Genomic DNA, 27839 nt, shown 5'->3' with positions numbered 1-27839 from the left:
CTACTGACCTGCGCTGACTTCCAGGCAGCTTGCTTTGAGAGGGTCTGACGGTGACTCTCCCTTTCGCCCCACTCCTGACCATGCTCTATTCTCTGCCCTGCTCTGTACCCGAAGGGTCTTAACAGATGATATCACCCCAAGCCCCTGCCTGGTGACTTTCCACTGGGTCCAACCAACGGGAAGCACCGGCAAGAGATTTAAAGGCAAGAAGAGAGAAAGAACATGCAGAGTTATCTCTTGTGCCAATGTCCACATTTCTGACAGTGGCTATGTCCCTTTACAGAGACTGCTCCTGTCTGGCAGCCCACTGCCACAGCTCCAACTCTTAGGGGGTTCCAGCTTGCTCCCGTTGTCCCTTCAGGTTTAGGGGTGGTAACCACTTCCCCCTATTACTAGCTCCTTGTTGCCTTGTCATCCCTTCTGGGTTCCCTTAACCACTCCCATCACTCGATAAGCAATCCCTCCACTCTGCTGTTTTCAAAATCCCAACTAAACTGACAGTCTCCAGTAGGCGCCCTGACCAAAACTGAAGAGCTAGGTCACAAATCCATGTCTACGAAGCCCAGCTACAGGAACAGAGGATGTTTGGACTGGTGAAGGGAAGACTCCAGGAAACAGACTAGTCCACTTGAAAAGACGGGAGAGCCACCATTAGATATGTTCTCTTGGCTCCATGAACAGAATAGTAGTAGATACAGACAGACCAACTTTTTACTGTTACAACAAAGTAAACTTTCCTAAAGAGTTGAGGTGGGGTGAGCATGCCTGGTAGGTCATGAGCTTCCGAAATTCTGAGTTGCCAGTCTTGAGCTAGAGAGCCCATATCAGGAATAGAGTCGGAAAAAGAGGTGTAGTTCAAAAAGAGTCTTTCCAAGCCAGGATTTCATGGTTTGCTGCAAAGTGTACACAACTCAAAATAACCAACCAAACAGTTGACCAAAATAATCAAACTGGGGGAAAATATTTTTGAGGATGTGTTTTGTTGCTTCTCACTTCAATATGGAGAACAGAGAACAGAAGTCTAGCTCTTTGTGACAAGTTGATTATTCTCAACCCTGGAGTTCTTTTTTATGCTTTAACTCAGTAACATGAAACTGATTTTACATCTCAGCATCGCAGCCTTCAAAACGGTGATTCCCAAACCAGAGAGCAGTCTACAGGGAAAAACAAAATTAACCAAGCAATTTCTATCTACACATCTATCACCAGTGCTTCTTCAGAACTGTCACTTTATTTTTCAAAAAGAAAACCAAGATGCGAGCTCTGCCCATGAGACAAAATAGTTCACACGCAAACCGTCCTGGAAAATAATAAGGTCGCCTCGATTCACGTTGGTGGGAAGAAGGAAATGGTTTTTCCAAGCGCCCTCAACTCGTGAGTTCACAGAAGGGTCACAGCACGAGATGCTAGTGTGAGTCAAATCCGGGTTCTTTCATGGGTGAGAGTTTATCATTTATTACATGGTGGGTCCGCTAGGAAAGCCAGCTTGGTTTTCCACACGTTTGATGTTGATCCACTCATTAACTGAGCCCTCCCGGGCCCTGGGGGTGGACAAAAGATCCGAAGAGGCCAACGCTGTATTTGACTTCGGCACGTCTAGGAAACGACCCGATTTTAAAGACCAATGAAGGCAAAGAGTGAGAGTGACAGCTCCAGAAAAGTTTCAGCAGAAACTTGTAAATGCCAGCCTTCGGGCGCGGGGAGGGCGGGGACTTGGGCCTGCAGGAGGGCGCCGCCGCCGGGGCTGGCTGTCGGCCCCCGGCCCAGCGCGGGCGTCGTCTGGCCCCAGGCCGCACAGGCCCACTCGGGCGCCGCCGGCCCGGCTAGCAGCCCCCGGGCGGCCAGCACCCGTGGGGGCGGCGATGACCGCGGGGCGCGCAGGGCCCCGGCCTCCCCTTACCCCCGAGCCAGGAAGCGCGCGCACGCGCCGCCGCGCGTCCCTACCGCGCCGGGCACCCGCGGCGCGCTCCCGCCCGGTCCTGGGCGCCCCGGCCCCTTTGCCCCCCTATCCCCTGGCGCTCTTCTGCCCGGCCGCACTCACCCTCCTTGGCTTTCTTCCTCCGGGCCAGGGTCCCTCCGAGTTTTCCCAAGAAGGAGTCGTCTTTCTTCCTGGACGGGGGCGACTTGGGAGTGGGGGACTTGGGGACAGCGGGTGACTTCTGCGGGGAGGTGGCCATGGCGGCGGAGCGGGCAGCCACAGGCTGATCGGACGCGGAGCTGGCGCTGGCGGACGCGGCAGGCGCGGCGGGACTGAGGCTGCGGCTTTCCAAACGGAAGCGGAATTATTCCAGGCATTCGAGGCAGCTCACGCTCGCCTTTCCCTTCCCTCTCTCCCTCCCTCGCGCCGCCCTCCGCCCTGGAAGGAGCTGCGCGCTCCCCGGCCAGGCCTGCGCCCCGCGACCCTCGGTCGTCCGGAGCGGGGAGGGTGCCCCAGATCGGCCCCTTACGGGGCGTGCAACCTTACCTGCTTGTGTGTGTGTGTGTGAGACACCCCTCATCCTGGAAGCCTCGTTTCCCCCGGTGTTAACACCCAGCGCTGATTCTGGCACAGAATGCAGGGGAGGGAGAGTCTAGTGATTGCTGAACAGAACCGAACCCACCTGCTCCTCTGCGCCCAGGGTCTTCGCCCAGCTGCTTAGTGAGGAGCTCGCTCTTTCCCTGCATTTCTGCCTCTTATTACAGTTACTAGGCCCATGGCTTGTGCCCATGAAAGGGAGTGAGCCAGCTGCAGGAAGAACGAATAAGAGTGAACCAAAAATGTGTCCCGTCCCCACCAATTGGCCACATCCAACTAGTCACGTACTTATCCATGACTGTCAACTTCCTCTTCATCTCCATCCAAGACTGACAAGTTTGAAGTTCATGAGTGCAGGGCCGAGGTGTTTTATTCTTACAAAACCCCCCAATTTCTAGCAGCTCAAAGGCTTGTGCAAAGGAGAATCCCAAATTTTGGTAGAAATGGGAATGGGAAGGTACAACCATGGGCCCCTATGAATCCCCCTATCCCCAAATTTATCCTAAGTTGAAGGCAACAGTGACAAACACACTCACTTGGGGTAATGGGAATGGCACAAACCCCAATAATTTAAGATCTCTCTTGCTGGAAATGATTTAAAAGGCACGTTTTATTGTGCTTGCCCACGCAAAGTTCTCCTGCTCTACTGGCTGTTTCTCTTTCTCTCTTTCACACACACACTCACAAGCCCCTTGGCAATTGTGTTTCCTCCAAGTAGTGACAACTGATTGATGCCGGATGATCACCTGACCCAAGGGAGGCTAATGCTTTACTGGAGAGCAGCCAATCAGATAGTCTCAGTCAAGAATCTGCACTAAGCTCCAGACTGTTGTCAGAAGTTGAGGACTTAGGGATGACTCAAGACTGGGGTGTCTGTTTTAGCTACATGCATGCTGATGAGTAGAGGAACAAAAGAATAGTGCACAGAGGTGTGCTTAAGAAGTCATGTGGTCTGAGTAATGGAAAACCTGGGAACTGGCTCCCTGGACCTTGACTCTCTTCCCATTGCCCACTTGCAGTTCCCGGAGGGCCAGCTGTGCTTCCTTACCAGGATAGGTTCCTAAAGCCTTTTAGCAACCCATCTGTCTTTATTTGAGCTAACCAGCAAACTGACAAGGAATTCCTGCAACAAAATTTTAAAAAACAAGACAGTCAATAGATTCTCAGCAGAATATGTATTCATTTTATCTTTGAGAAAGAGTTACAATTTTACCTTTTTAAAAAATTATAGTTCCGCTGGTGCCTGTTACCAAACAGAAAGCAGAGAAGTGAAGACTGCTAGAATTCTCATCCAGGAGCAGAGGAAGATTACAACCACCACCCCCTGATGTATCTTAAAGAGATGTTGAGAGGCCAAAACAGAATAGTGTTTTGATTGCATCACTCATTGTTCCTGTTCCGGATATGGGGTACATAAGGAAATCTCCAAAATTGGATCTCCAGTGTGGGAATCATGAGACACAGCTCAATAGCTATGTGATCATGCCCAAGTTTACTCCCTCTTCTGAGTTCCCACTTCTTCATCTACAAAATGAAGTGGTGGAACTGAACGGTGGTTTTCAAACACAATTGTGCATCTCAATCCCTTAGAAAGTTCATATCAAACATGCATTCACAGAAATTTTAGTTCAATACATTTCAGGTGAAACCAAGAGATAAGTATTTTTTTAACAGGGACGACACCAAGTGATTGGTCTAGCTGATCCACACACTTGTATTTGGGCACTCAGAGTCACTTCTATCTCTACCATCCCATGGTTCTCTTTTCTTCACCAATTGTTGCCATCTGTATGCAGGGCTTAGGTCCTAAATATGGTATGATCAAAATTATCCCCGAGGATCTCTTAAATTGCTCATGCATACTTTTGCATTTCAAACTTCTTCAGTAACTTTCATGCATACTGAAGTTTGAAAGCCACTGAGCAAGGCTAAAAGGAAATGAAGTCTTGATTGTTGAATGCTGACTCCCAGAAAATACCAGCAAAATAAGTCATGGAGAAGGCAAAGCTGAGTTTATTGCACACTGTGGTAAGGAGTGCTCTGCCTTGGCAGAGTTTAAGTAGCATCTTGGACCAAGGGAGGGCACAGTGGGGATATTTATAAGGTTTGGAATCTGGTTTAAGGCAGGTCTTTCAATAAGGTGGTACTTGATAACTTTGGTTAGGGATTGTAATATAATAGCTTCGGATGGATAGACAAAAGGTAAGTCTTTCAAAAAGTCTCAGAAAAGAAATAATCTTTGTAATGCTATCTATTTGTAATGCTATAAGATTTGGGGGGAAAGTCTTAAAAGGAACAACGAAGTTATTTGTAACTTTTATCTATCTGTGTGAGAGGTTTTTGGAATTGTTAAAATTATGCTGCTGATAAAAACGAAGTAATGATAAATTCCTGTTAATGTAAACAGTAATCTGTATGGGTGTGAATGGTTTCCAGGGTCTCAATATTATGCACATCTTATTTCCAAACCTTTCTGCCTCTAAGGTAGTTATCAGTGTCTCTTGAAAGGCCAAAGGGAAATGAGTGTGAATTATAAACCAGTGCTACTCAAAAGTGCAGTCTGAAAGCCCATACTGATCTGCAAACTGTTTGTCATTGGTCTTCAGTGATACAAATAGAGATTGACTGTAGAAATTTTTGTAGCAGTTTAACATCGCAATTTTCTACTTGTTTAATCTAGTAATAAAAATTGGAATTTAGATTTTGAATGTCTTTTCATTTTATTTTTCTGATAATTCATATTTTTTAGTATATTTTACAAAAATATTGGGTTAGGATGGATTGGTCCTTTACCATAGATCATTTGAAAAGCACTCTTCTAAACTGTTCCAGTTTGCTAAGAGGTTATATGCTCTCTCCTGATATTATGCTTTTACAGTCCTTACAGATATTAATTGATCTGGCTTTTGTTCAGACGAGTCAATGAGATAATATAGGAGAAAGCACCTTGCACAGGGTCTAGCACTGAAGTAGACTGAATCTAAATCTTGCTTCCTCAGAGACAAACACTTCACACTGGTTTTTTATAAGATGTAGGGAAGAACCTGTCCCAGCTCCCTCCAACCTAAATTGGTATTTACAGTTAAGGCCCCACTGATCAGCTGCCCTTCTCATGCTTGGTCATTGGTCTCCTCTTACTCAAGGGTTAGACGATAAGGACAGCTCATGAATTAAATGTGTGTTACTGTGAGACTGAATCTTTAGGCCAGTTTCTCCTTGAAATCTAGACCTAGATCTACTGAACTGGGAGAGAATAAACCCAGGTTCCAGTCCTGGCTCGGTTAGCTGGGTGACCTCAAACAAATCTCTACCCTTTCTGTGCTTTCATTCCCATCATCAGTAATGTAAAACCAAGGCAGTACATGTAAACCTGAACACCACACATACTTCATGATCAATAATTCCAGTCTAGATTATTCCCAACAGATATAAGCATATTTGTGCACTGTGATACATGTTTAGAAAGTTCATGGCAATGCCATTCAAATGCCTATTAAGAGTTGAATCAATAAATATATTGTGATAATCACACAATGGAATATTATGTAAGTAATGAGAATGAACAATGGGAATGTATCTGACAATGTAATGTTGAGTGAAAAAATCAGACACAAAAGAGCATATACTCTATTTATTGTCTTATTCACGTACAGTTCAAAAACAGGGAAAACCAATCTCATGTTAGAAGTCAGAGTAATGATTAGCTTTGGAAGGGGTAGAGATTGGAACAGGTGGGAGGGTGGGAAGGCATGAGGGAGGCTACTAGAGCTGGTAATGTTCTTTTTCTTGATCTGGGTGCTGGTTACAGGTGTATTCACTTTGAAAATTCATGGAACATGAACTTAACAATGTAAGCAATTTTCTGGGTATATATTGTTCTTCAAGAAAAATTTATAAATGTATCACAAAATGATTAATTTATAAAACAGAGCCATGGAGCTCCATGCTCTGTGGGGTCCTTTTATCTATACGGTCTCCTTCTCCAATGCCCTAGGTGGTCCACTTAACTAAAAAATCCACAGGTCCCAAACTAAGTAATTTCTATCCCCAGACCTGCCCTTAGGAGAAGAGTTTTTCTAGTTAAACATGCCTTTCTCTCAGCTGCCCAGCATTGTCCTATCTTGGTCCTCTCATCTTCCCTCAACAATTCGACAGAAAGGAATTTGTGATTTACAGGGTAGGGTCATGGAGTGATGAAGGTCTGGGGTTCAAATCTCTATTCTGCAGCCAAATGTCTGTATCATCTTGTGTAAGTTTTCCAGCCTCTTTGCGCCTCATCATAATGAGAACAAATGATCATTGACCTCATAAGGTTGTTGGAAGGAACAGGAGAGTTGGTGTAAACTTTTCAGCTCAGTGCCCTGCACATAACAAGTCTTAGCTCAATAAATGTGGGTTATTAGTATCTCATTTGAGATCCATAAATCATATTACCACCATCTTACAAATGAGTGACTAGAAATTCAGAGAGATTATAACTTGCTTCAGATTATATAGCCAATAACTGAGGGACTAATGTGATAGCTCCTAGAATCTGTGCTCCCACATATCCATAAAACCCACAGTCTTCAGCTAGGATCATGGTCCCTCAGGATAAAGACCGTACTTTCCAACTAGGTACAGTCACATGACTCAAATTTGGCCAATAGGATGTAAGCAGAAGTGTAAAATAACAGCTTCCAGGAATATCCTTAACAAATAAATGGGACAAGGATATTTAGCTTGTCAGACCATCAGGCTGTGTAATACAAGCCAAGCTTCCTACTGAGAACTACTGGAAAAGTGGGACAATAAAGTAAATCTGCTTGAGAGCACTGGAAAGCTAACAAAACTTACAGGGCCAAGACCTTGGAGAAAAAGGAACCCCAGAGAGGTAAGCCCATCACTTGGGACTACTTTCCCCCAACCCCGGGCATTTACCAGTTTCAGAAGGGGCAGCTGAGAGGCTGAGAGGTTGAGGAGGGCAGTTGTGTTCACAAAGATGGGTAGACAACAGTTCAAGTGCCACCAAACAAGGGTCTGCAGGGAGCAGCCCCCTTGTTTTGGTTCAGGACTCCAAAAGAGTCCACTCTAGAAGACAGAAAATAAAGGCATTTTTATTAAAAAGCACAACTGAGAAAAATTGTTAATAGCAGACCTAAAGAGAAGGAAATACAGAGTGTATGACAGAAGGAAAATTTTCCCAGATGAAGGCTTTAGGACAAATAAAAGAGGAAGAAAGAATAAAAGGGTAAATATATGGGTGAATTCAAAAGAGTATCAACTACATAAGATAAAAACAATAATGTCTGATAGGGTTTAAAAATATATAAATCAAATTAAAATACACAAAGTGTTTCAGTTGGGATGTGCATAAGTGGAGTTTTATGCTTTAACTCCACTGGGAAGAAGTAAAAGTAACAATTTATACTGGACTTTGATAAATCACGGAGTCATGTTGTAACCTCCAGGGTAACCATTAAAAGAAGAGTAAATGAGTAACTACAGCACTAAAATTATGGAGAGAAATTGGAGTCTGTGTGCTCCTGTCAGACACATTTCACCAATTGCATTTATGATCTGTATATGCCATATTTAAGGCAACTTATCTTGCATCGTTTTCTTTTGATTTTGCTGTAGTACTTTTTTTTGTTGTATACATTAAAGACCAGGAGAGAGGTAAACCAAACATCTCAAATCAAATCAAGGTAAAACTCAGAATGGAAGAGGCTTTTGTTGGGGAAAGTTTCACATTTTCCAAAAGGGAATACCATTTGTCACGGGTTGAAATGTGTCCCCTAAAAAGGATATGTTGAGATCCTAACCCCCAGAACCTCAGAACATGGCCTTGCTTGGTAATAAGGCCATTGCAGATGTAATTAGTTATGTTAAAATAGTATGCCAGGCACACTGGAGTTGGTTGGGCACCTAATCTAGTAGAACCCATGTCCTTAGAAGAGAAAAACTAAACACAGACATGTACAGAGGAAAGATGATGGGGAGACACACAGGAAGAGGATGGCCATGGAGTTATGCTGCCATAAGCCAAGGAATGCCTGGAAAAACAAGCAAATATCCCCCCCAGAAGCTTGGGAAGAAGCATTGTCCAGCAGACACCTTCAGTTTGGACTTCTAGCCTTCAGAACTGTGAGAGAATAAATCTCTGTTGTTTTTAAGCCACCCAGTTTGTGGTTATGATTGCCCTATCAAAATACTACACCATCTAAGGGAAAAAATAGAAGGCCCCTGCACATCGTGAAGAGGGTTTTACAAAGGGTCTGGACCCCAATCAATGATAAGAGGTTGTCTGACCACATCAAAGCAGCACGGGGTGGGTCAGGGTGGTGGTGGAGAGAAGCCAGCCAGAGCCTCTGGGGGACCTCTTTGGTCACTGAAAGCAACGTGTGCTCTTGAGAAGAATGTGTGGGAGCTAAACAGCTCTGGAGAGAGAGTCTTACATGAGAATTTTCATTGCACATCCCTCTTGGCAACTCTAGGTATTAGCAGTGGCTTTTGAAGGCCAGGCTGCTGGTGAGCATGTCCTTCAAGGGTCCTACTTGCCTGGACTGAGGCAGCCCAGGTGGCAGTGGTGGGGATGGCGAAGTGAGGGCTTCTGTGAGTGGGCAAGCAAGGCATCAGGGGAAGGTGGAAGACCTCAGCCTTGGTTCGTGACATGGTGGACTGGGGGTGCAGGTATATCTGAGGACCACACAGGATGATGACATTCAAATGGCCTGTGATCCACTGTTGGAGAGATGTGTCCATAGTTCTTTGAGACAGGTGACCTGCTTATCTATGGAGTCTAGTGATGACCTGTGGACATTAGTAGGGGGATTTCCTCACCTGAGCATGATAGGTGAGTGCCAACCACATGTAGAGGTGGAGTTCTAAAAATCAGTACTCCCTAGTCATCCAGCAGAGGACTGGAGAACACTCCAGGGGAGGAGCATCAGGGCAAAGCTTGGGAAGGGGAACAGAGCACCTGTCAGCCACTTCAGACCTAGCCAGGCAGAAACCTGGGGTCCCAGTGATGGTGCCTGGGTGTGTGCCTGTCACAGGCCTCCCCTACCCCTTCCCAGGCCAGTGTGATGGGAGGAGCAGGTTGTCATGGTTGTAAACTACCTTCCTTCCACACCCACCTCCAAACTTGTGTGGCCCGGAGAGGCAAAAGTCTCTGCTCCCATCTTTGCTGGAAAAGACAGTAAGGCTCTTTGTGCTTTAGAAGCTTCCTCCTAGAAAGGAAGTCAGAAATATCACATGGAACCCAATCACCAGGGTCAGGTGGCGTCTTCAGGGCGCACTTGAGGAACCACTGGCCCACAGGCCCACCAGGGCCTGGGCACTGGGTCAGCAGGGGCCATTTCGGAGAGACAGTCCCAAAGGGGCAGTGACAGTGCTCTGCAAAGTACATTTCCTGGCCCAGTTTACTGTTTCTATCTCCTTTTGTGGAAACTACCCATTCTTACCTGGTCCACTGAGATTTGAAGTGCTGTTTTCTGTTTCTGCTGTTGGGATTTGACCAGTCTGAGAATCCCCATGGCCATTCTAGCCACACACTTACTTCCTAGCCATTCCCATTTTACAATTGGAGCCTACATGCAGCAGCCTGACTCTTGAGTGGAACCTGTGAGGAAAGGAGGGAGAGAGATGGAGGATCAGCCCATTTCACAGATGAAGACAGTGAGACACAACTGAGTTGTTCAGTGTCATCCAAGGAGCAATGGCAGAGCTGGAGTCAGAGCCCTGAATCAGTGACTCTTAGCTCGGGTTATACTGTGTTTACAATGATTATACTTGCTGACTTTTTCTTGAGTTATTGATTTGTTTTCAAATCCCACACTTACGGTTTAGTGATTACTTACACAAACCCATATGCCCCCAGATTCTTATGGAAACATTTTCTGTTATTTTGGGAATGAAAAAGGAGAATTCATGGGTCACGGGTATTTTGGACCCGCTGCCCCAGTATCAAGTTTAGTTTTGCAGAAAATCATGGGCGCTATTTCCAGGGACTCCTGTCCCTGCTCCTCCCCCTCCTTGCGCAGTCTCTGGAAGGGCCTGCAAATGCCAGGTTACTCTCAGCTGGTTCCCAAAATGTTCCGTCCCCTTCCTGTTCCTTCACTTCAGCCCTGTGCTCTTCATTCCCTACCCTGTGGGCTGAGGATTTGATTATGTAGTGCATGCTTCTCAATTTGGAGCAAAAAATTCCCCTGGGAGTCCATGGCAGTGTGTCTTGACAATGGGTTTCAGCCCTGGGCAAGTTCACTATGGATTCAGTGTGACCAAAGAAAATGACAGCAAAATGTTCTTGGGGTGAAAGGGTTATACCCAACTTTATTTCCAGGTGGCAGGTCACTCACTAAAATCCCATTCACTCAGAGTGAGTCTGCATGCAGCAAGCCCGTCTCTGCCTCTGGGCCCCTCTGTCCTCACAGCCATCCCACACAGCCATCCTCTGAGCCCTTCTGTCCCCACAGCTGTCCTGCACAGCCATCCTCGGGCCTCTCTGCACAGTTGTCCCGCACAGCTGTCCTCTGGGCCTCTGTCCTCAGCGCTGCCACCACTCCAGCCTCTGCTCTCCTGCATCCTTGCAGCCCTGCCATCATGTCGTGTGCAGAGCACTGGGCGGAGCTCTTTTTATAGAGTCAACAGCCATGTATTGCCCACAGCTGTGCAGTGAGCTAGTCAACCATGGCCAGGTGAGTATCCTGGCCACAGGAACTCTCATTTTATCCACACAGTGTGTCAGGGATATGTGATCACTGAAGATAAACGGAGGCATCTTCCTAGTGTATCATGTTTGTTTTTGTGAGGGGTGGCAAAGGCTAGGTAATTTAACTGTTCTAAATGATTGTCTCCATGTTTGAGTATACATAGATAAATACAGAAGGAAACACTTCAAAGTGGCAGCTTTGGCTTCTAGTCCAGATCTTCCCTAGGTGGTAATGGGAACTGATTTAGCAAAGGAAGGAACAGGTACACACAAGGTGCGAGGCTGGGTGGGAACAGAGGGTGGGGCTATACAGTGGGGTGGCAGGGGGCCCAGGCCCAAGAGGTGGCCATCTGGGCCTGGCCCTTCTCACTATGTACCTGTGCCACCAGGTAGGGCCCTGAGCCTCTGCATCTCAGCCTTATCATCTCAGAATAGAAGTGTTTACCTGAAGGGTTTTGCTTTCAGGATGAAAGGGAAGAGTGCGCTTCCAAGGCTCTTTACAACACCTGGCAGGTGAGGCCAGCTGAGTTCACAGTATCCGTCACCATTATCAGAGTCTGAGGGCTCCTCAGGAGAGCCAGACAGCACTGGTTTTGCTTTTTTATTTCTAGAAATGAGCTAGGAGAGGGAATGAGCATGAAATTACCCAGCATGACCTGGAGGCTGAGGGATGGTGATGCGTCAAGTGAAGGCTGAGTGTCTGTGGCTGGGAGGAAGGCAGATGAGCCCCACCATGAAGCCAAGGAAAGGCTGGCCTTCCCCTGGTGCTTTTCCCTCCACAGTGAGCGCTCGCAAAACCGGAGCTCTCATCTGCAATCACGTTTACTCTTTGTTAATATTCAATGGAAAAACAGATCATTTCAAATATTCCATCAGCAGACAAAAGCTTTCAAACAATGGGGAACTTAGTGCGAGGCGATGGGGGTGGACCACTTGATGAGCCTGCTGTGGCAATTCTGGTGTATTATGTGCTCACATTTCATACATTTGTGTGTGCAGGGGGTTCCCAGAAAACAACAAACAAAAAATGCAACAAACAAAACCTTGGTCCTGAAGGAGCACGAGTTGAAGGAAGAGACCAGTTCTGTGAAAACCGGAGCATTCTTGTTGGGTGAATGAAACACAAAACCCAGCTGCACCAGACAAGCAGGTTGAGAGAAATGGGGAGGTTGAGAGAAATGAGGAGGTAGAAGTGGAGGGTGGGATACACCCCGTCTCTCACCCTGCCCAGCTCTGAGAATAGCTTTCTTTGTTGAGAAAATACACCTGAAGTGAGCCTTCTTGGCTCCTCCTCCCCTTTGAATCCAATTTACTGGTCAGGTAAGTCCTTCCAGGTGCCCCAGGGGGAATAAAGCATCCATGTTAATTTACAAACTCCCACACAAAAATCACGAAATCAAAGCTTTGCCCAGGTCCTTTCACCGAAAAGAAAGAAATGAAATAGATGCTGCCCTCAGAGGTGCCAGACCAAGCCCACATGAAAATGTTTTGATCCCTTCAACAGAAACCCATTTATTTTTGGTTCATTTCAGCATTTATAGGAGTGCACATGTAACACATTTCAATCCATGTGAGTAGTTCCCGATTGTTGGAGCAAATTAATCTTTTACAAGCTACTCAGCAATGTGGATAGAAGATAAACAGTAGGTGAAACAGTACACGCTCCCCTGTACGTGAACCTTCTTATTACAATAAACTCCTACATGTGCGCTCTTCACAGTCAATGATTCATGGGGCAGCCCCAGCGGCCCCCTGCCACCCCTGCCCCGCTGAGGCAGTTCTCTGATCAGCCACCTGAGTGGGACATGCTGCCATTTTCAGTTTGGAAGGCAAAGTCTGTAAATCTGCTTCCTGGGAAGAAAGACATTGCAGAATTGTTATTTGCCTCCAGAATGCAGAAAACATCAATTTCATAACAGCTCCTCAGAGTTGAGACACCTGCCACTTTGGTTCTCAGCTGCAATTAACATGCTGCATCTCAGCATTGATTGAGTCCTAGCAGCCTACCACTGCCAAAGTCAAGGTATAAATGAAAAAGTACAACCTGATATTATTTTTCACTATTTTAGAAACAAGAACTTTTGGGGTTATAAGTCTTTTTACTTGAGATAAATGTGAGTAGAATATGCTGATGCTTATAATAAAAACAGTTCTTTATTTTGTATTTATTTGGGAGTGGCACTTGTTTCTCTTTGTATTTATTTGTGGGTGGTGTGGAGGACTACTATTCTTGTTGTATGCCAGCGCCTGTGTAGGGCTGCAAAACCCCACAGGCATTCACAGAATGTTTGTTAAACAAACAGATCAATAAATGAATAGTCTGGGAGCGCAAGCTTAGGATTGTCCTCTCAGTCCAACCTATGTAAAATTCTGAACTTTTAACTCTTATGAACCCTTTGATTTAACTGAGAAGCTGTGTGAAACTGGCAGTGAAATTTCACCTGAGACTGGGGCTCCATGCCTCTTTCGGAGTTCTAAATTGTTCAGCCTTGATCACAAATGTCCTTTATGGACCAGTGGAATCTCTCCATTTCCATCATACTCCTACTCATATTACAGGAAGAAACTGTCTTCAAAATGCACAATATTTTACATTGTGAGGGGCACAGAACATTCTCTACTGTAAATAAAGAATGGAATCATTCAAAATAGTTTAACAGCCACAACATTTGTGTCCTTTTGGAAATGTTAATTGACATGGTTTTTATGTCAAAGGAAACTGAAAGCCGGTGTAGGTAGACAGCTGTTAAATATGAGGTTTATGTTTTAACTTAGCCAGATAATACCCAGTCTTAAACCACAGAATATAGTCTTTGGTCTTTGGAAGAAAATGTGAACAAACTGCTTCTCTCATCTATTAACAGAATACCAGGGCCAAAAACCACCTTTCTTGGCCTTCTTGGGAGAACATTCCTTTTAGATAAAACTTGAACAAATTAAAATAAGTGGCAATTAATTATTTTGCATAATAACAATGCAGAAACTACACAGTTGGGCATTATTTGTTAAATGTATGCAAGCATCAAATAGCATACTTTTATGTAACTGACAGACAAGACTGATTTCTAAATATTCTAGAATGAAAACTGAAGTTATATATCTTTCTTAAAATGAGTTTACATTCTAGTGTATCTGTAATCTTACTTCTAAATGCCTGATAGCTGAAAATATTATTTTGACTATCTCCATATATCTTTAATATTATTAAACTCACTGCCCCAAACACCTAGGTTATTTGTATATTAAATAGCTTATATACCAATAATTTAATACTAAAGCTCTTCCCCAAATTATAACATGAGAAAACCAGAATTATAAGGAAATCATATTTGTAATTTCTACCAAATATATAAATAAATACAGATAAGTAGTCACAAGTAACACAGTTTTGACAGACGCCTGCACATATTCCCTAATATTAGAATTCAGGCCCTAGAAGGCTTGCCTGATTCTTAAAAAAATAACAGAAAGAAAGAGAAGGAAGGAAGGAAGGAAGGAAAGGAGGGAGGGAGGGAGGGAAGGAGGCAGGGAAGAAGTAAAAGCAAAGACTAAAACCTTCAGAACTTGCTATTCTATGGAAAGGTTGTGTTTTGAACCACTCAAAATGCTGGCTGACTTGGGAAATCCAGTTACACTTCTGATTTCTGGCTTGTCAGCTGGCCAGATTGGTGGGCACAGACAGCATCTCAAAAGTGGTTCATGGGGCAACTTATATTGAGAAAAGTTTGATCTCCAGCCAGAGTCAACTTTTGCAAAGCACCTTTTGTCCAGCCATACATTTGAACACTTGCAGAAATGAGAGAGGCCAAACTTACACAAAGAGTCCTTCAGTGTGTCTTTTGTCAATGACAGGCTGAATCTTCAAAGAATCCTATTGAGGGAAAGCAATCAAATACTTTACGACAACAGATCACCATTTAAAATATTTTCTTTGGTTCCCATTTGAACAGTCAAAATATCCCAGGAATCCCTTTTCAGTGCACACACTCCATCTCCCAGCTTTCTTTTCACATTGAAAATGTTGTTGAAATACCCATGACCCAATTTGGGATTTGGAAAATGGGGTCACTGCACTCAGCTCCACCTTGAAGTCCGAAGTGGTTCTGGCCTTGTCCCGGGTCATCCTGGGCAAGCCCTGGAGAGAGGGCTGGAGACACTTCTCTGCTTGGACTCTATGCCACCACTGAGAAGCATTCCTCGTCTTGAATCACTAGTGTTCCTTTCAGTAATGGCACCTACCTCACCAATATTTTATCAACAAATGAAAGAGTGTCCTTTTTGCCATTACCAACAGTTATTTTTTAAAAAAAGCTTTAAAATCATTCCTTTCCTAAAAATGTATTCACTATGTTCCCAGGGCAATGAGGAGAGTGCTCTGAGAATAAAAAGCTTTCCTAAGCCAACACTATTTGGTGAACACTAACAATCCTGCTGGCATAAAGTTGAAGTTTTCTTTCCTTTTTCCTTTCTTCTTTTTTTTAATAAAATTAAGGCTCAAATATTCTACTAAACTCTCATTGCTTATGTATATTATATTAAGGCTTATAAATACACCTGGCAAATTAAATTTGCCCTGGATTGAATTAACACCTGCTATATGAGGTATTTGTTTTAGGTAATCAGTAATCTCAAGGTTTCTCCTCTTTCTCTGGAAACACAATTTAAATATTAACCTAATCTTTACACTGCGGCTGCTTCTTTCTGACATTTGGAAACCGGTCATCCATGCAAAAAAGGCAAATATGGATATATTAATGAAAAGGCAGCTTCTTAAAAATCTTAAAATGTGTAACTCAATGAATTGGGAAGATAATTTATAAAAGCAACAGGGAAGTCCATCTCTGTGTCACTTCCTAGGGGAAACAATGCTGTTATTTGCCAAGGTCACCTCCAGTCTGAGAGAACTGCTGAAGTTGATTGCCAATTTCAAAAGAGTCTTTGTATTTTTGTTGTTATTGTGTTTTCTTTGTTATAATCTCTGGCGGGATCTTGGGCAGCTGCAGTACATATGAGAGAATTTTAGTTTTTTAAAAACTATATTGCAGTAGGCATAACTTCAGTTCCAGGTACAAGAAATTCTGGAGAAGAAAGCGCGACTTGAATGTGTGAGGTGTGCTTGGCCTGGGCCCATCGTCAGCTTGCTTTGAGGGCAAGGGCCCCGAGCGTGCTCACGCCCTGCTCAGCTGACAGCCCCTGGGGAACATGAAGTTTTCAAAGTGCTGGTCTTCAGCCTGTTCTTTGATGCGCTTCTCCTCCAAGGACTCCACAAGTCTGTCCCTTTGCTCAATCACTTGCATCATCTCAGTGAATATTTCTCGCTCCTCATTCAGATCGTTCTCATCTTTCTGGCTCTCTAAAGAAAAAAAAGAAAAACATTGGACCTCAGGTAAGATTTGGCTCCAGGAAAGCTCTTAGCATGGGCATTCTTGATTGTTCTGGACTTGTTCTGCCTTTTAATTTCCATGAAGAAAACAAGGAAATGAATTTAACACCAGGGAACTGCCCTCCAAGGCACGGATAAGAAAGGCGGGTACTTTGTGCGGTAGTCAGCTCAGTTTTCATCTTGAGAATACACATGAAGACATAGGGGAAAATCTCTTTGTGAGAAGTTAATACCAGCCAAGCCCCACCCAGTCCTCCAACCTTTCCCCTCCCGTCAAAAAAGAAACCAACAAAACAAAAAGCCGGACTTCCCTAAGTATGTCCAAGCTACAGCAAAGCCGTCTGTGAGAAAAGTTTCTAAGTAAACATCAATGACACTGGCTACTAGTTCAATGATGAGAATCCTCCTTCCATTTGTAATTAATGACAAATCGCAGCCCTTTGAGTAGACCAGGCGGAAGCAAAATGAGCCTATGGTTGGCCAGTAGGACCATGTTTCCAGGCTGTGGTCATGCCTTTCCCCTTTGCCTTCTGAGAACATGAACTTCTTCCCAATTGGCCTGAGGCATCCGATTGCCTGGGGGAGATTTAAATTGTTATAAAAGGAAGGGAAAAAATAAGAAACAGGTAGTAATGACTTTCTGATGCTCAAAATAGAATTTTAAAGGCAGATGTAAATCCTGTCAACCAGGTGATTGCCTTGGGAGAGGACTTTATACATTTGTTTAGCCCCTTCCATTTAGCATGCTGGGGATGAGGCAGTGAGCCCCGTCCTGGAGTAGAGAAGGTGACACAGTTTCTCGCGTCAGGCTTGGTTGTGAGGACAGGGTCAGGAAGGAGGTACATATAACAAAAGGGAGATCAAGAAGTATATTCCCTTTGTGCCCCATGTTTTATGGGAGAGAGAAGAGAGAGGCAGGAGAAGCAGAGAAGAAGAGCTCCATACTCCAGTCTCTCCATTCTAGCTCTTGGAAGCCCCCCAGGGGAGCAAGAAATGTCACATCACTTGATGGGGACACTAGGGGAGCCACAGGATTCTTCCCCTCTCCCTTATTCAGAACTCTGGGAAGAAGCAGGCTTGAAGGGCACCCTGTGGACAAACAGGGGACAGTGCTTCAGAGAAGACTCGTCAGTGTGGCCCCCCAGATTGCTACCTATTGTGTGTGGCAGGGGCAGGGCCTCAAAGTGCCCACCTGCCCCAGAGCTGCCAAAGGTATGGCCAGTGGGCTTAGCATGTGGCTCCCTCAGGGTGAGGAGTGAGGTGGCCCCACAGTGGAGACTGGCCCAGCTGAAGAAGGGCTGTGCCGAGGTGAGGCTGAGCGAGACAGGGAATGCCACCAGACTCCAAACGTGCTGAGAGAATGGCTGGGCTGCGGGCACGCCAGCCACACTTAGCTGCAACTTTTAGCAGAGAGAGTGGCACCCTGTGGCTGGAGAAAGCTGTGTGGAGACTCAAGAAACAGCACAATCTGTACAGATTCCTGATGTCTTGAAGCCACACCTACTGGCCTCTCTCTGCCACCTGGCAGCAGAAGGAAGGGGCGGGTGTCTGCAACATGGAAAATTTTCATCCCAGAGGGACTGAGCATTTCCTACAGGGACTGTTTAAAAGTGTTGCATCAGACTAAGTTAATCAGAGAGGGATAAATAAAGTTCCTTTTTTTTTCTTGCTAACTAGTGGGATGAAGCTATTGTAGAAGATAAGTTCAGGTACAGACAAAATGAAAATGACAAAATGAAAAAAATATTTTTTATATACCTGAGAGGAATGAGAAAATGTATGACCATCACTCTTGATAAGATTTTTAAAAAAGATTCAAAGGTGGCCATGGAGTCATTGGTGATATTTATTTACCATCCTAAAGCAGAGCAAATTAAGATTTTTATTACATGTGTAAATCAGATATTAGTTATACACTATGGTTTGTTAATTTAGGTATACTCCGGTATTGATGCTTATTCGATTATCATAGAAAAATAAAAAATTCCTCTCTCAATTTTGGTTTATCATCAATGGACTCATCTGAGCCCCTTCCGACAAACACAAGATGATGTACACCACTTTTATTTCTTCTATATAGTGTAGCTCTGTAAAGATTTTGTTGGAAAAATAATTCTGTTGCTGTAGAGAAACAGTCCACAAATCACTACTATGTGGAAAAGAACAGGAGACCCTAAGTCTGTGGTGGTCTGTTCCTGTAACTGAGCCCCATCGTTTACCTTGAGCATGCTTTTTAAGTTCCCAGAAACCCAGTTTTCTAATCTATAAAGTGAGGACAAAATAAGTAAATATGATCATGACAATGACATCAGATATTTGCTAAGGGCTTGCCCTGTGCCAGGCAACCCTACAGGTAGATGCAATGTTCCTTCCATGAGGTATAAAGAAATTACTTAATTTGTTCTTTTAGACCTGGGTCTAAGTGTAGGAAAGCAGGGACATACCTGGTCCCACAAACAGGAACAAAACAGAGTGAATGTGCCTAGTGGGCTGGAGTAAATGAATGTGTAAAACAGTATATAATGTGTCAGCTGAGTTTATTTCAACTCCCCCTCCTTCATGGTGAAATCATTTTCTCACACATGATGCCCTGGCCCAGCGCATGCTGGGAAGGATGCTTCCCTCACCACCTCCTGTGCCTCGCAGATCTAGGCCCACCCTCCTCTATGCTCATGGCCCTCACCTCCCTGCACCGTAATTACTGGTCTGAGTTTTGGTCTCCCCACTGAGACCATAGGGCAGGGTTGCTCTTCTCCATATGCTGGGCCCCACACTAGATTGTCAACAAATATTTGTTTACTGAATGGATGGCTCAGTAATGAATGACTGTTCTATGAGCACATGAGATGGAGCAAAATGCTGCTCTCATAGCCCAGGTGAACAAAGCTAAAAGGGACTTGTGGTGCCAGTGGTGGGCAGAAGGAAGGCTGGCACTGTGTTCCCTCCTGACTCCCAGGCAGGTAGCACCACGCAGAAGGGCACTTCCCTTTGAGATCTGCAGTGTGTTCTGCTCAAGCATCTTCCTGCAAAAAGAGTAAGGGCACAGCATGTATCACCATACTCACCCTCCTTGAGCATTTTCTCTCTCAGTTTCTGCTCCAGTCGGCTTTGATGATCTTCTAATTCTAGTTCTTGGGCCCTGAGGAGGAGCAGATGTTCAAACTTAATACTAACACTGGAGATCTATATAGAAATATTGACTGAGAAGCCCACTGACTATAGCTACTGTATTCTTTTTTCCTTATTAAAACTGGGGTCTTGGACTATCTCTAAATTGAAAGTTTTGCTGTTTCTGGGGTCACTAAAACTTCCTAGAAAAAAGGCTGAGATATGCTGAACTTGAGAGATGCTGGGGAGTGGCTGAAAAGTCATGATGTGATCTTTTGGGAGGCCATCAGGCCATCGTTGAGGGATGGGTCATGAAGAAATGACTAGAATAGTTCTGGGAGAAGTAAAGAAAATCTGATGCTCTTCTCTCTTTGAGGGGCTATGTGACTTCAAGATCACCTCTTGCAACTCCCAAATCTCTGATGGTGGGAAACAAGGAAACAAGGGGAACACAGGAGTGAGACATTCCGTCCAGGTGGAGGCAGTAAACGTATCCACCTGTCCATCTGGCTGTAGACGTGGGGAGAAGAGACAGGGATGCTTTGCAGTCAAGCTGAAGAGTTGAGTCAAGTGGAGGGCCCACTGCCAGGACTGGCCAAGTCAGTAAGTGCAGCGCGTTCTCAGTGAAGGTCAGTTTAGACCTTTGTGGCCATTCAGGGCCTGGGGGCACCCCATGCACACCCCAGAGTGTGTGTAAACTCCCCACCTGCCAGGCCATGTGGCAATATGAAAGTTCCCCTCGGCTTTGTGATTACAAGTCTGGAGTTCTCAGGACGAATGAGGACCATGAACACATGTGGCAGGGATCACAGGGGATAGCTGGTTATGTGATCCCTAAAAGGGAGACTATAGAGAAAGACAAGGTTTGAAGACAAGAGCTGGGCAATGCCTACATTTAGAAGCCAAACAAAAGAGGTGGAGTCAGGGAAGAAGCAATCAAGAGGTTGGATGGATAGAACAAGAAATGCAGCATCAGCGAAACCAAGAGAGGAAAGCTTGGAGAGAGGAGCAGCCAACGGTGTTCACTGTTACAGAGCCACTGACAAGGGTGAGGATAGGTCCCTGGGTGGGCGTGGGCGCCTTCCCTTCTGGCCCCACCTGCAGTCTGCTGCGTACTTTGCTGTGCCCTGTCATTGCCATTATTTTACCACTTCTGCTACTACTTGGGCCAAGGTCCCTGCCTTCTTCAATATTCTGCCTTTTGTTATGGATACAGAACTTCTCTTGGCCCACTCTGGTAGCCAATGGAAGTGGCCACTTAGAACTTTCTTTAAGAGAGAACTTTCTGGAAGGAGGGCAGTGAGCTGACTGCTGCTTCAGAATCCACTTCAGTGTTGTGCTGAAGCCATGCTGTCCCTGGGGAACTCCTACCCTGAGTGAGCACAGCAGTGATACTGGAGCTGGGCCATCCCTGCCCCACTTTGGACTCCTTTGATGGGCAGTCTTTGCTCTGGTGCCTCCTGTGGCCTGGATGAGATTTCCTTGGGCCTGCACTACAGTCTGCGGCTCCTGCTTCCCATCACCTCTCCTTTCACAGGTATCAGGGCTGCAGTGGGTCTGAAGGTTTCTCTCCTACTCCCACTCCCTTTTCCCCTTTTCCCAATACAGCTCTTATAATTCTAACTCTGCCCTGCTTTTCTGAAGGACCCAAATCAACACACCAATCTAAGATGTTTCTCCATGTTCAACCAGGTCTTTCTCCAAACTAAAACCTATTCTTTAACAGAGCTCCTGTCTTTGTCTTGCTCCCAGGATTGGGTTCTTCTCTTTGGCCTCTATTGGAGGAGGAGGACCCCTCTGACAGTGTACCAACTAGGGAAGCACAGTCAGGGAGCACAGCGGTGGCCACCAGCACCTGACTCTTGCAGGTAGTCTATGCACTGTCTGCTCCTTCTATGAACCTTTTTGGGGCTCTTGCTGTGTTTTCTTCTCACCACTGTGCTATGGGTTTGCATGTCTGAAACCACAAGATCCTGGAAGACAGAAATGCAGCCTTACTCATTCTCTTTTCCACAGTACCCAGCACAGCTCCTGGCAAAGAATATGCTAGATACATTTTTGCTGAAGGAACATTGTAATTCAGGTCTGGTCTAAAGGCAGATGGTATGGTTGTGTAAAAGGGCTTTGTAATCAGATGGACGTGGACAAATTACTTAGTTGCTCTGAGTCTCAGTATGTACATTAATTTAAAAAATAGTGGTAGAAAAAATAATCACCACAGATGACCCCTTGTTCCCCTTTCCTGGTCTTTCCTCCCATGCCAGCAGAGCTCAGTGAGTATGACTTCTGGCTTCCTCCCCATCCCCACTCTTACTCACTCTCACCCCACAGGAGGTAAATTTGGGAAAAATAGACTAGGTGAACTCAGTTCATATCCTTTCTCTCCTAGAGTCGGCCTGACTGGTTACTCTGAGCCTTGCCATAGGTCTAGGGCAAGATTTCTCACTGTTGACACTATTGACATTTTAGGCTGGATAATTCTTTGTTGGTGGGGGTGAGGGTTATCTGGTGCATTATATAGTGTTCACTAGTTCCTTTGGCCTCTGTTCACTAGATACCAGTAGCACCTCCTAGTTGTGACAACCCCAAACATTTCCAGACATTGTTGATTATCCCCTGGGGGACAAAATAGCCCCTAGTTGAGACTCAGACACAAAGAAAAGGCCATGTGAAGTCAGGGGCCATGATTGGGTGATCTGGCCACAAGCCATGGATGCCTGGGGCCACCGGAAGCTGAAGGAGGCCAGGAAGGATTTCCCCCAGCAACTTCGGAGGGAGCACGGCCTTCCTAATGCCTGGATTTCAGACTTCTGTCTACCAGAACAATGAGGGAACATATTTATGTTGTGGAGAGCCACCCAGGGTGTGGTAATTTGTTATTCCAGCCCTAAGAAACTAATACAGTTAGCAAGCCCACCTGTACTCTCATATTTAACCACGCTAGCTACTATTGGTAAGAAAGGCAATATTTTGATGTTACATCTATTGATTTGGTTGTCTTATTTCTTACCTGATTCAAAGCCTAGGCAGGAAGAGGAATTGAATTAGACCCCTTCAAAGACCTCCAGAATTACTTCCCAGAGTTGGGGTGACAATAAACAGGACAGCATAAGTGAAAGCACCCAGTACAACATGTGCACCCAAACGCTTAGTCAGTTCATATTAAGTGTTTCTTATGTTCCTTTCTTTCCCTCTAGAATGGTGACAGGTATATAATGACCTGCCAACTTTTTTGAGTGTAGTGAGACCTGTCTTTACTTTCTGGTCTCCCATCAGGCTGTAACCTCTCAGAAAGGACAGAAAGATCTCAGTCCTTCAATTCATGAAGCTCCAAGAAGTAGCCAGGCAGCTCTCACCAAGCCCCTCCCAGAGTTCACATGCAGAGGCCAGCCACACGCGTCCCCACCTCTGGTGTGTGACTGCAGGTGGGTCCCCTGTGGTCTGGGGGACGGGAACGGGTGGAAAATACTTTATCCAAATGCCCTCCAGCTCCAGGCGCATTACTTGAAGTCTATTTCCATCATAGAACTCAGCAGAGAGAACAGACAACAGAAGATTCTCTGCACTAATGCCAGCATGATATGCAAGGCACCAAGTATCAATTTGCCTCAATCACAATTCTGTATGCACAGGGCGAAAAATTTCTGGGACTTCAACCAGGGGGGTGAGCCACCCCACTCCCGCCCCCTTTGCTTTTCGGACTCACTGTTTTCTGTGTTGCCTTAACTTACGTGATCAGTAGCTCCGACTCATATCGCATTAATTTATTCTTCTCCAGAACGAGCTTAAACCATTCCTGCAAAAGCTGTGCTTCATCCTGTGTGCCTGAATCTGCTTAAGAAATCAACAGCAAATGTGTTAGACTGGCGTTTCTCTCCCCATGATCAAACTGCGTAGGAGCTACGTTAGTGGGCCATGTCTGTATTGAACAGGGCGCAGCAGGTGGCAGCCCCCTGCTGGCCTGTGGATGCCTTGAGGTTGTGGGCATAACAAATAAAACCCACCTGTGTATGCTCTGGAGGCAGTCTCTTGGACATGTAGAGCATGAATATTTCCGCTCCAAGGGTCACGTAACCTTGATAGTGTCCTGCCATACATGAAACTTCCCCTGCCTACTGTATGTTCTCTGCAAAACTTCTGTAGTTTGTGTGCCACATCCCCCACAGAGAAAACCCTAGTAACTCTGCTGGTTACTATCTCCTCCTCCTTTTCTTCCCCCAAATCAAATGACTACTGAGTGCCTAGGTGGGCTGTGGCTCCCTTCGTGGGGAGAGAGGTTCATAGTGCATTTGAGCCTTGATAGAGGAATGGTGACTGGCATTTTGATTTTTTGCACAAAAAAAGCCAAATGATGGGAAAAAATGTTATTAGCTTTCAGTCTCACAGGGAGAAAGTTACACTCATACATTCTTATAACTTAGATTATGATCCCTATGAAACAGAAGAATAACCATGAGAAAAGTAACACTGCTTTTAGATAGTCAATGTTAGAAACTAAATGTTTAGATAATTAAATGTGAAAATCTGGGCATATCTGAGAAGTAGCAACACGGAGTCAGCTTGCCAGTGTCTCACCCTGAAGTGAGGACACAGGCTGCATCACAAAGCTCACTAAAGGATTTATCCTGGAGGGCCCCAAAGCAGAGGGGAAAACAGTGCAGATAGAAGACATGTGTGATCCTGGGCAAGCTGCTTAACCTCTCAGAGTCTCTGCTTCTTCCTTGATTATACTGAACAATAAGACACACAGGTAATATGACAATAACGATGTGCTGTTGTTTATTATGCAGTGATTCTGTGCCAACGGACAATGTGCCTTATATGTGCAGCATTTCATTCAATCCTCTCAACAAACTCTCCCATAGGTTCCCTTATTATCACCACTTAATAGCTGAGGAAACAGACGTTTAAAGATTAAAGTGACTTTGCCAAGCTCACAGTTAGTAAGTGGCAGAGTCAGGGCTTGAACTCAAGTGAGCTTTATCCTAAACCCACACTTTTCACTGTATACCACTGTCTCCTCCTCACTCCTTCCCTCCTTCTCATAGTTATGTGGGGTAAACAATGCCCCTAGCACAGTGCCCTGTATATAGCAAGTCATCCATAAAATGAGTTCCCTTTTCTCCTGGTCTTTATGACCACCTTCTTGTTAAGTAAACTGGGGTCCAGAGAGATTTATTGCAATGCTCACAATTATATAGTAATTAATGGGCAAACTGGTCCTATAATGCAGATCTTTATTGCTGATGAAATTAGTCATCTATCTATCCATCCATCCATCCATCCATCCATCCACCCATCCATCTATCCATCCATCCATCCAATAACACCAATTTATTGAATAGGTATTGGGTACTACTTTAGGTCCTGGGGAATGCAGTGATAGATAATGCTACATACAATGAGAAATGTGGAGAGAACAAAACATAGTGCCTTCCAAAAAGGGTTTTGTTAGATAATCTTTTGGGTTAGATGGATCTAAAGAGCTAGAATAAAATAGCACATTAGAAAACTGTTACCACAACAAAGCAGCAGAAATGCACTCTAGGAAAACAGAGAAGGGAGGGTTTTCCTGCTCAGGGTGTGAAGTTGGGCTTCCCAAGGGAGGTGGCATTTGAACTGGGATGTTGAAAAATGGATAACACTCTGAGAGGAAACAATGAGGATGAGAGAGGACATTTCTAAGAAGAGGGAGCAATGTGAGTAAAGACAGAGGAGAAGACAGAAGGTGGTGGAGAGAGAGATGGTGAAGGACTCGGGGTATGGAGAGGTGCATGATGAGGCCTGGGAGTGTGTGAGGATCCCACCATAGTAACCCCTGAATGTCACATTAAGGCACTTGTACTTAATGCTGTAGAACATAAGTGGTTCATAGGAGAATTATATGTAGAGCTTTATACAGGAAAGATTAAATGTGGGGAGAGGAGGGAGAGAAATAAGCAAGATGTTATCCTCCCTTAGGTTTCTTGCATGAATGACCAAACGAATTAACTTATAAGCATGCAGAGCACCAACACTCGCTAAGCATTATTTGTGGCCCTGAGGACAAGGATGTATAAGCATTAGTTCCAGCTCCTCAAGAAACTGGGGAAAACCAACACCACATAGCCAAACAGAGTACAACGCACCTTTTGCTATGGCAACACAGAAGGGAAGCAATTAATCTTGTGCGCAGTAAGTGGGGAGAGGCCTCAGAGAGAAGACAGCAGGTGACTTCAGTCCAAATGCATGAATAAGAGTTTTCCAGGGAGAGAAGGAGGTAAAGAGCACGGCATCTGGGTGCTCGTTGTTGTGTGAAGGCATGAAGTACACAGACCGGAGATCATATAAAATATAGGAGTTACAAGCATGTACTTTCAACTCAGATTTGGGATCATATTCCACTCTTCTACCTACTCCTGGATTGGCCTGAATACTTATAACCTCCATGAGCCCCAGTCTCCTTATCTGTTACAAAGATGCAGTGGGATTATGTACATACAGTCCTTAACCCAGCCCCGGCACATAATATAAGCTCAATAAATGTTAATAGTCATGATTCAAATCATACAATATATGACTTGGAGCAACCCTTAGAGGTCATGTGTTTCAGCCATGGGGACTCCTGTACCTCCCTCCCACTCCAGCCTCTACCATATCTCTCCATGTGATGGCAGACCTCACCCACCACAGGGCTGCATTCTCTAAGTATTGGAAACTTCTTTCTTTTGGCCTTTGTTTGGCTGCTAGCTACTAAGTCCAATTTTGCCCTTTGGAGGATAATACAGAACACATAACTACATATTTTACACAAAAGACATCCACATATTGAAAGACAGATTTCATGATCCACTGAAGTATTCTTTTCCCAGAGTTAGTACCTCCAGGTTATTAATCATTTTGTCCCAAGAGGGCTGCCCACCTCTGCTTGCTCTCTAATTTTTCAGGATACTCCTTGAGAGTCCAGAATCAAACACAATATCAACAGTTCAGAGTAGAGATCCTCCTGCACCTTCACCCTGAGCCCGGGATTGCAGAAGTCTTTTTAGCAGCTGTGTCTTTACTGGGTTCTTATTAACGTGTAAATGAATCTGGTCATTCCACACCAGTGGTGGTTAAGTATGGAGACTTCATGTTCTACTTATACAACTGATCCTCTTTTTAACCTAATTCAAGACTTTATATGCATCCTTTTAAATATCATCCTGTTTATTTTGTTCCATGGTGGAGAAATCTTTTGAATATTTTAGCCAGTTGACACATGTCTCCTAGCTTTGGGATTCTGCATAATTAATAAATGGGCATCCTGTACCTTTGTGCAATATTGAAAAACAAAATATCACATGGAATGGACCAAGAACAGAGCCATCTGGCCCATTATTAGGGACATTTCTCAGCCTTTGGGTGAGGCTGTTCTACAGACTAAATGCACCCACTCATCCAGCCCACGTTCCTATATGTTGTCCATGAGGCTGTTACAGGAGACTTTGATAACAAAATAATTTCCTGAAATCAAGCTTCACAAGATCTGCTCTGTCACTGGCACTACAAACCTTGCAACTTCACCCAGAAAAGGAAATGACACTTGTTTTTCACAGCTTCTCAGTAAACACCAATGGTTCCTAGTAATCTCAATTGCTTTCTAAATATTCACAAGTACTTTAATCATCCTTTCTAGAATTTTCACAAGATTCAGAATTGATGTTCTTTCCCATGTGAAAAATAGAAAATGTACTCATCTTTAGACTTTTGGTTCTGGAATTCTCTATGAATTTCCAAAGCCTGAGGTTTTATCTATAAGTTATCAACACCAGGAGATTAATTTGGTCCATTTAACAGTGTCTGACTGATGCCACATGCAAGACACTACTCAATATATTGTCTTTCATCCCAGCTTGGAAACCTGAATTCATAGCTCTCCCATTTTTCTCACCTTGATTTCTCAACTAGATTCAGTCTCCTCTACTAGATATTTGTTTAACATTTCTAGGTTGAGGACCATTTCCCTTGATAAAGAAAACAGAAAAGCTGAGAGCTGAAAATCCTGCCTTTTCTCATCATGTAACATTACACCATCTGCCTCAGCACTGGGCCTCTCCTTTTCCTTGTTCTCAATCCAAAAGAAACAGCTTTAAAGGCACTATTTTGCTGTCTTTAGAGTA

General features: G+C 44.6%; 2 protein-coding genes across 17 annotated transcripts in view; both read right to left on the bottom strand.

The window, feature by feature from the left end:
- Positions 1–2707, bottom strand: part of PARVA (parvin alpha) — a 150339-nt gene extending 147632 nt beyond the window's left edge. The window contains exons 1-2 of one of the 2 annotated variants that reach the window (XM_073216215.1): positions 2601–2707; positions 2042–2262 (exon numbers count right to left, since the gene is read on the bottom strand). In XM_073216215.1, coding sequence (XP_073072316.1) covers positions 2042–2177 — 136 coding nt within the window. In that variant the 5' untranslated portion in view covers positions 2178–2262; positions 2601–2707. The other variant, XM_073216214.1, reaches the window with a different exon arrangement.
- Positions 2708–15117: 12410 nt separating this feature from the next.
- Positions 15118–27839, bottom strand: part of MICAL2 (microtubule associated monooxygenase, calponin and LIM domain containing 2) — a 223832-nt gene continuing 211110 nt past the window's right edge. For 13 of the 15 annotated variants that reach the window (XM_073216210.1, XM_073216209.1, XM_037026311.2 and 10 more), the window contains 3 exons: positions 23430–23532; positions 19656–19729; positions 15118–16560 (listed from right to left, as the gene is read on the bottom strand). In XM_073216210.1, the coding sequence (XP_073072311.1) occupies positions 16376–16560; positions 19656–19729; positions 23430–23532 (362 nt within the window). In that variant the 3' untranslated portion in view covers positions 15118–16375. The remainder of the gene's footprint in view (positions 16561–19655; positions 19730–23429; positions 23533–27839) is intronic. The other 2 variants (XM_073216212.1, XM_037026310.2) reach the window with 1 other exon arrangement.

The sequence above is a fragment of the Manis javanica genome, chromosome 11 (genome assembly GCF_040802235.1).
Source record: "Manis javanica isolate MJ-LG chromosome 11, MJ_LKY, whole genome shotgun sequence".
NCBI classification, from domain to species: Eukaryota; Metazoa; Chordata; class Mammalia; order Pholidota; family Manidae; genus Manis; species Manis javanica.
This window is presented reverse-complemented; position numbering and strand designations above follow the sequence as displayed.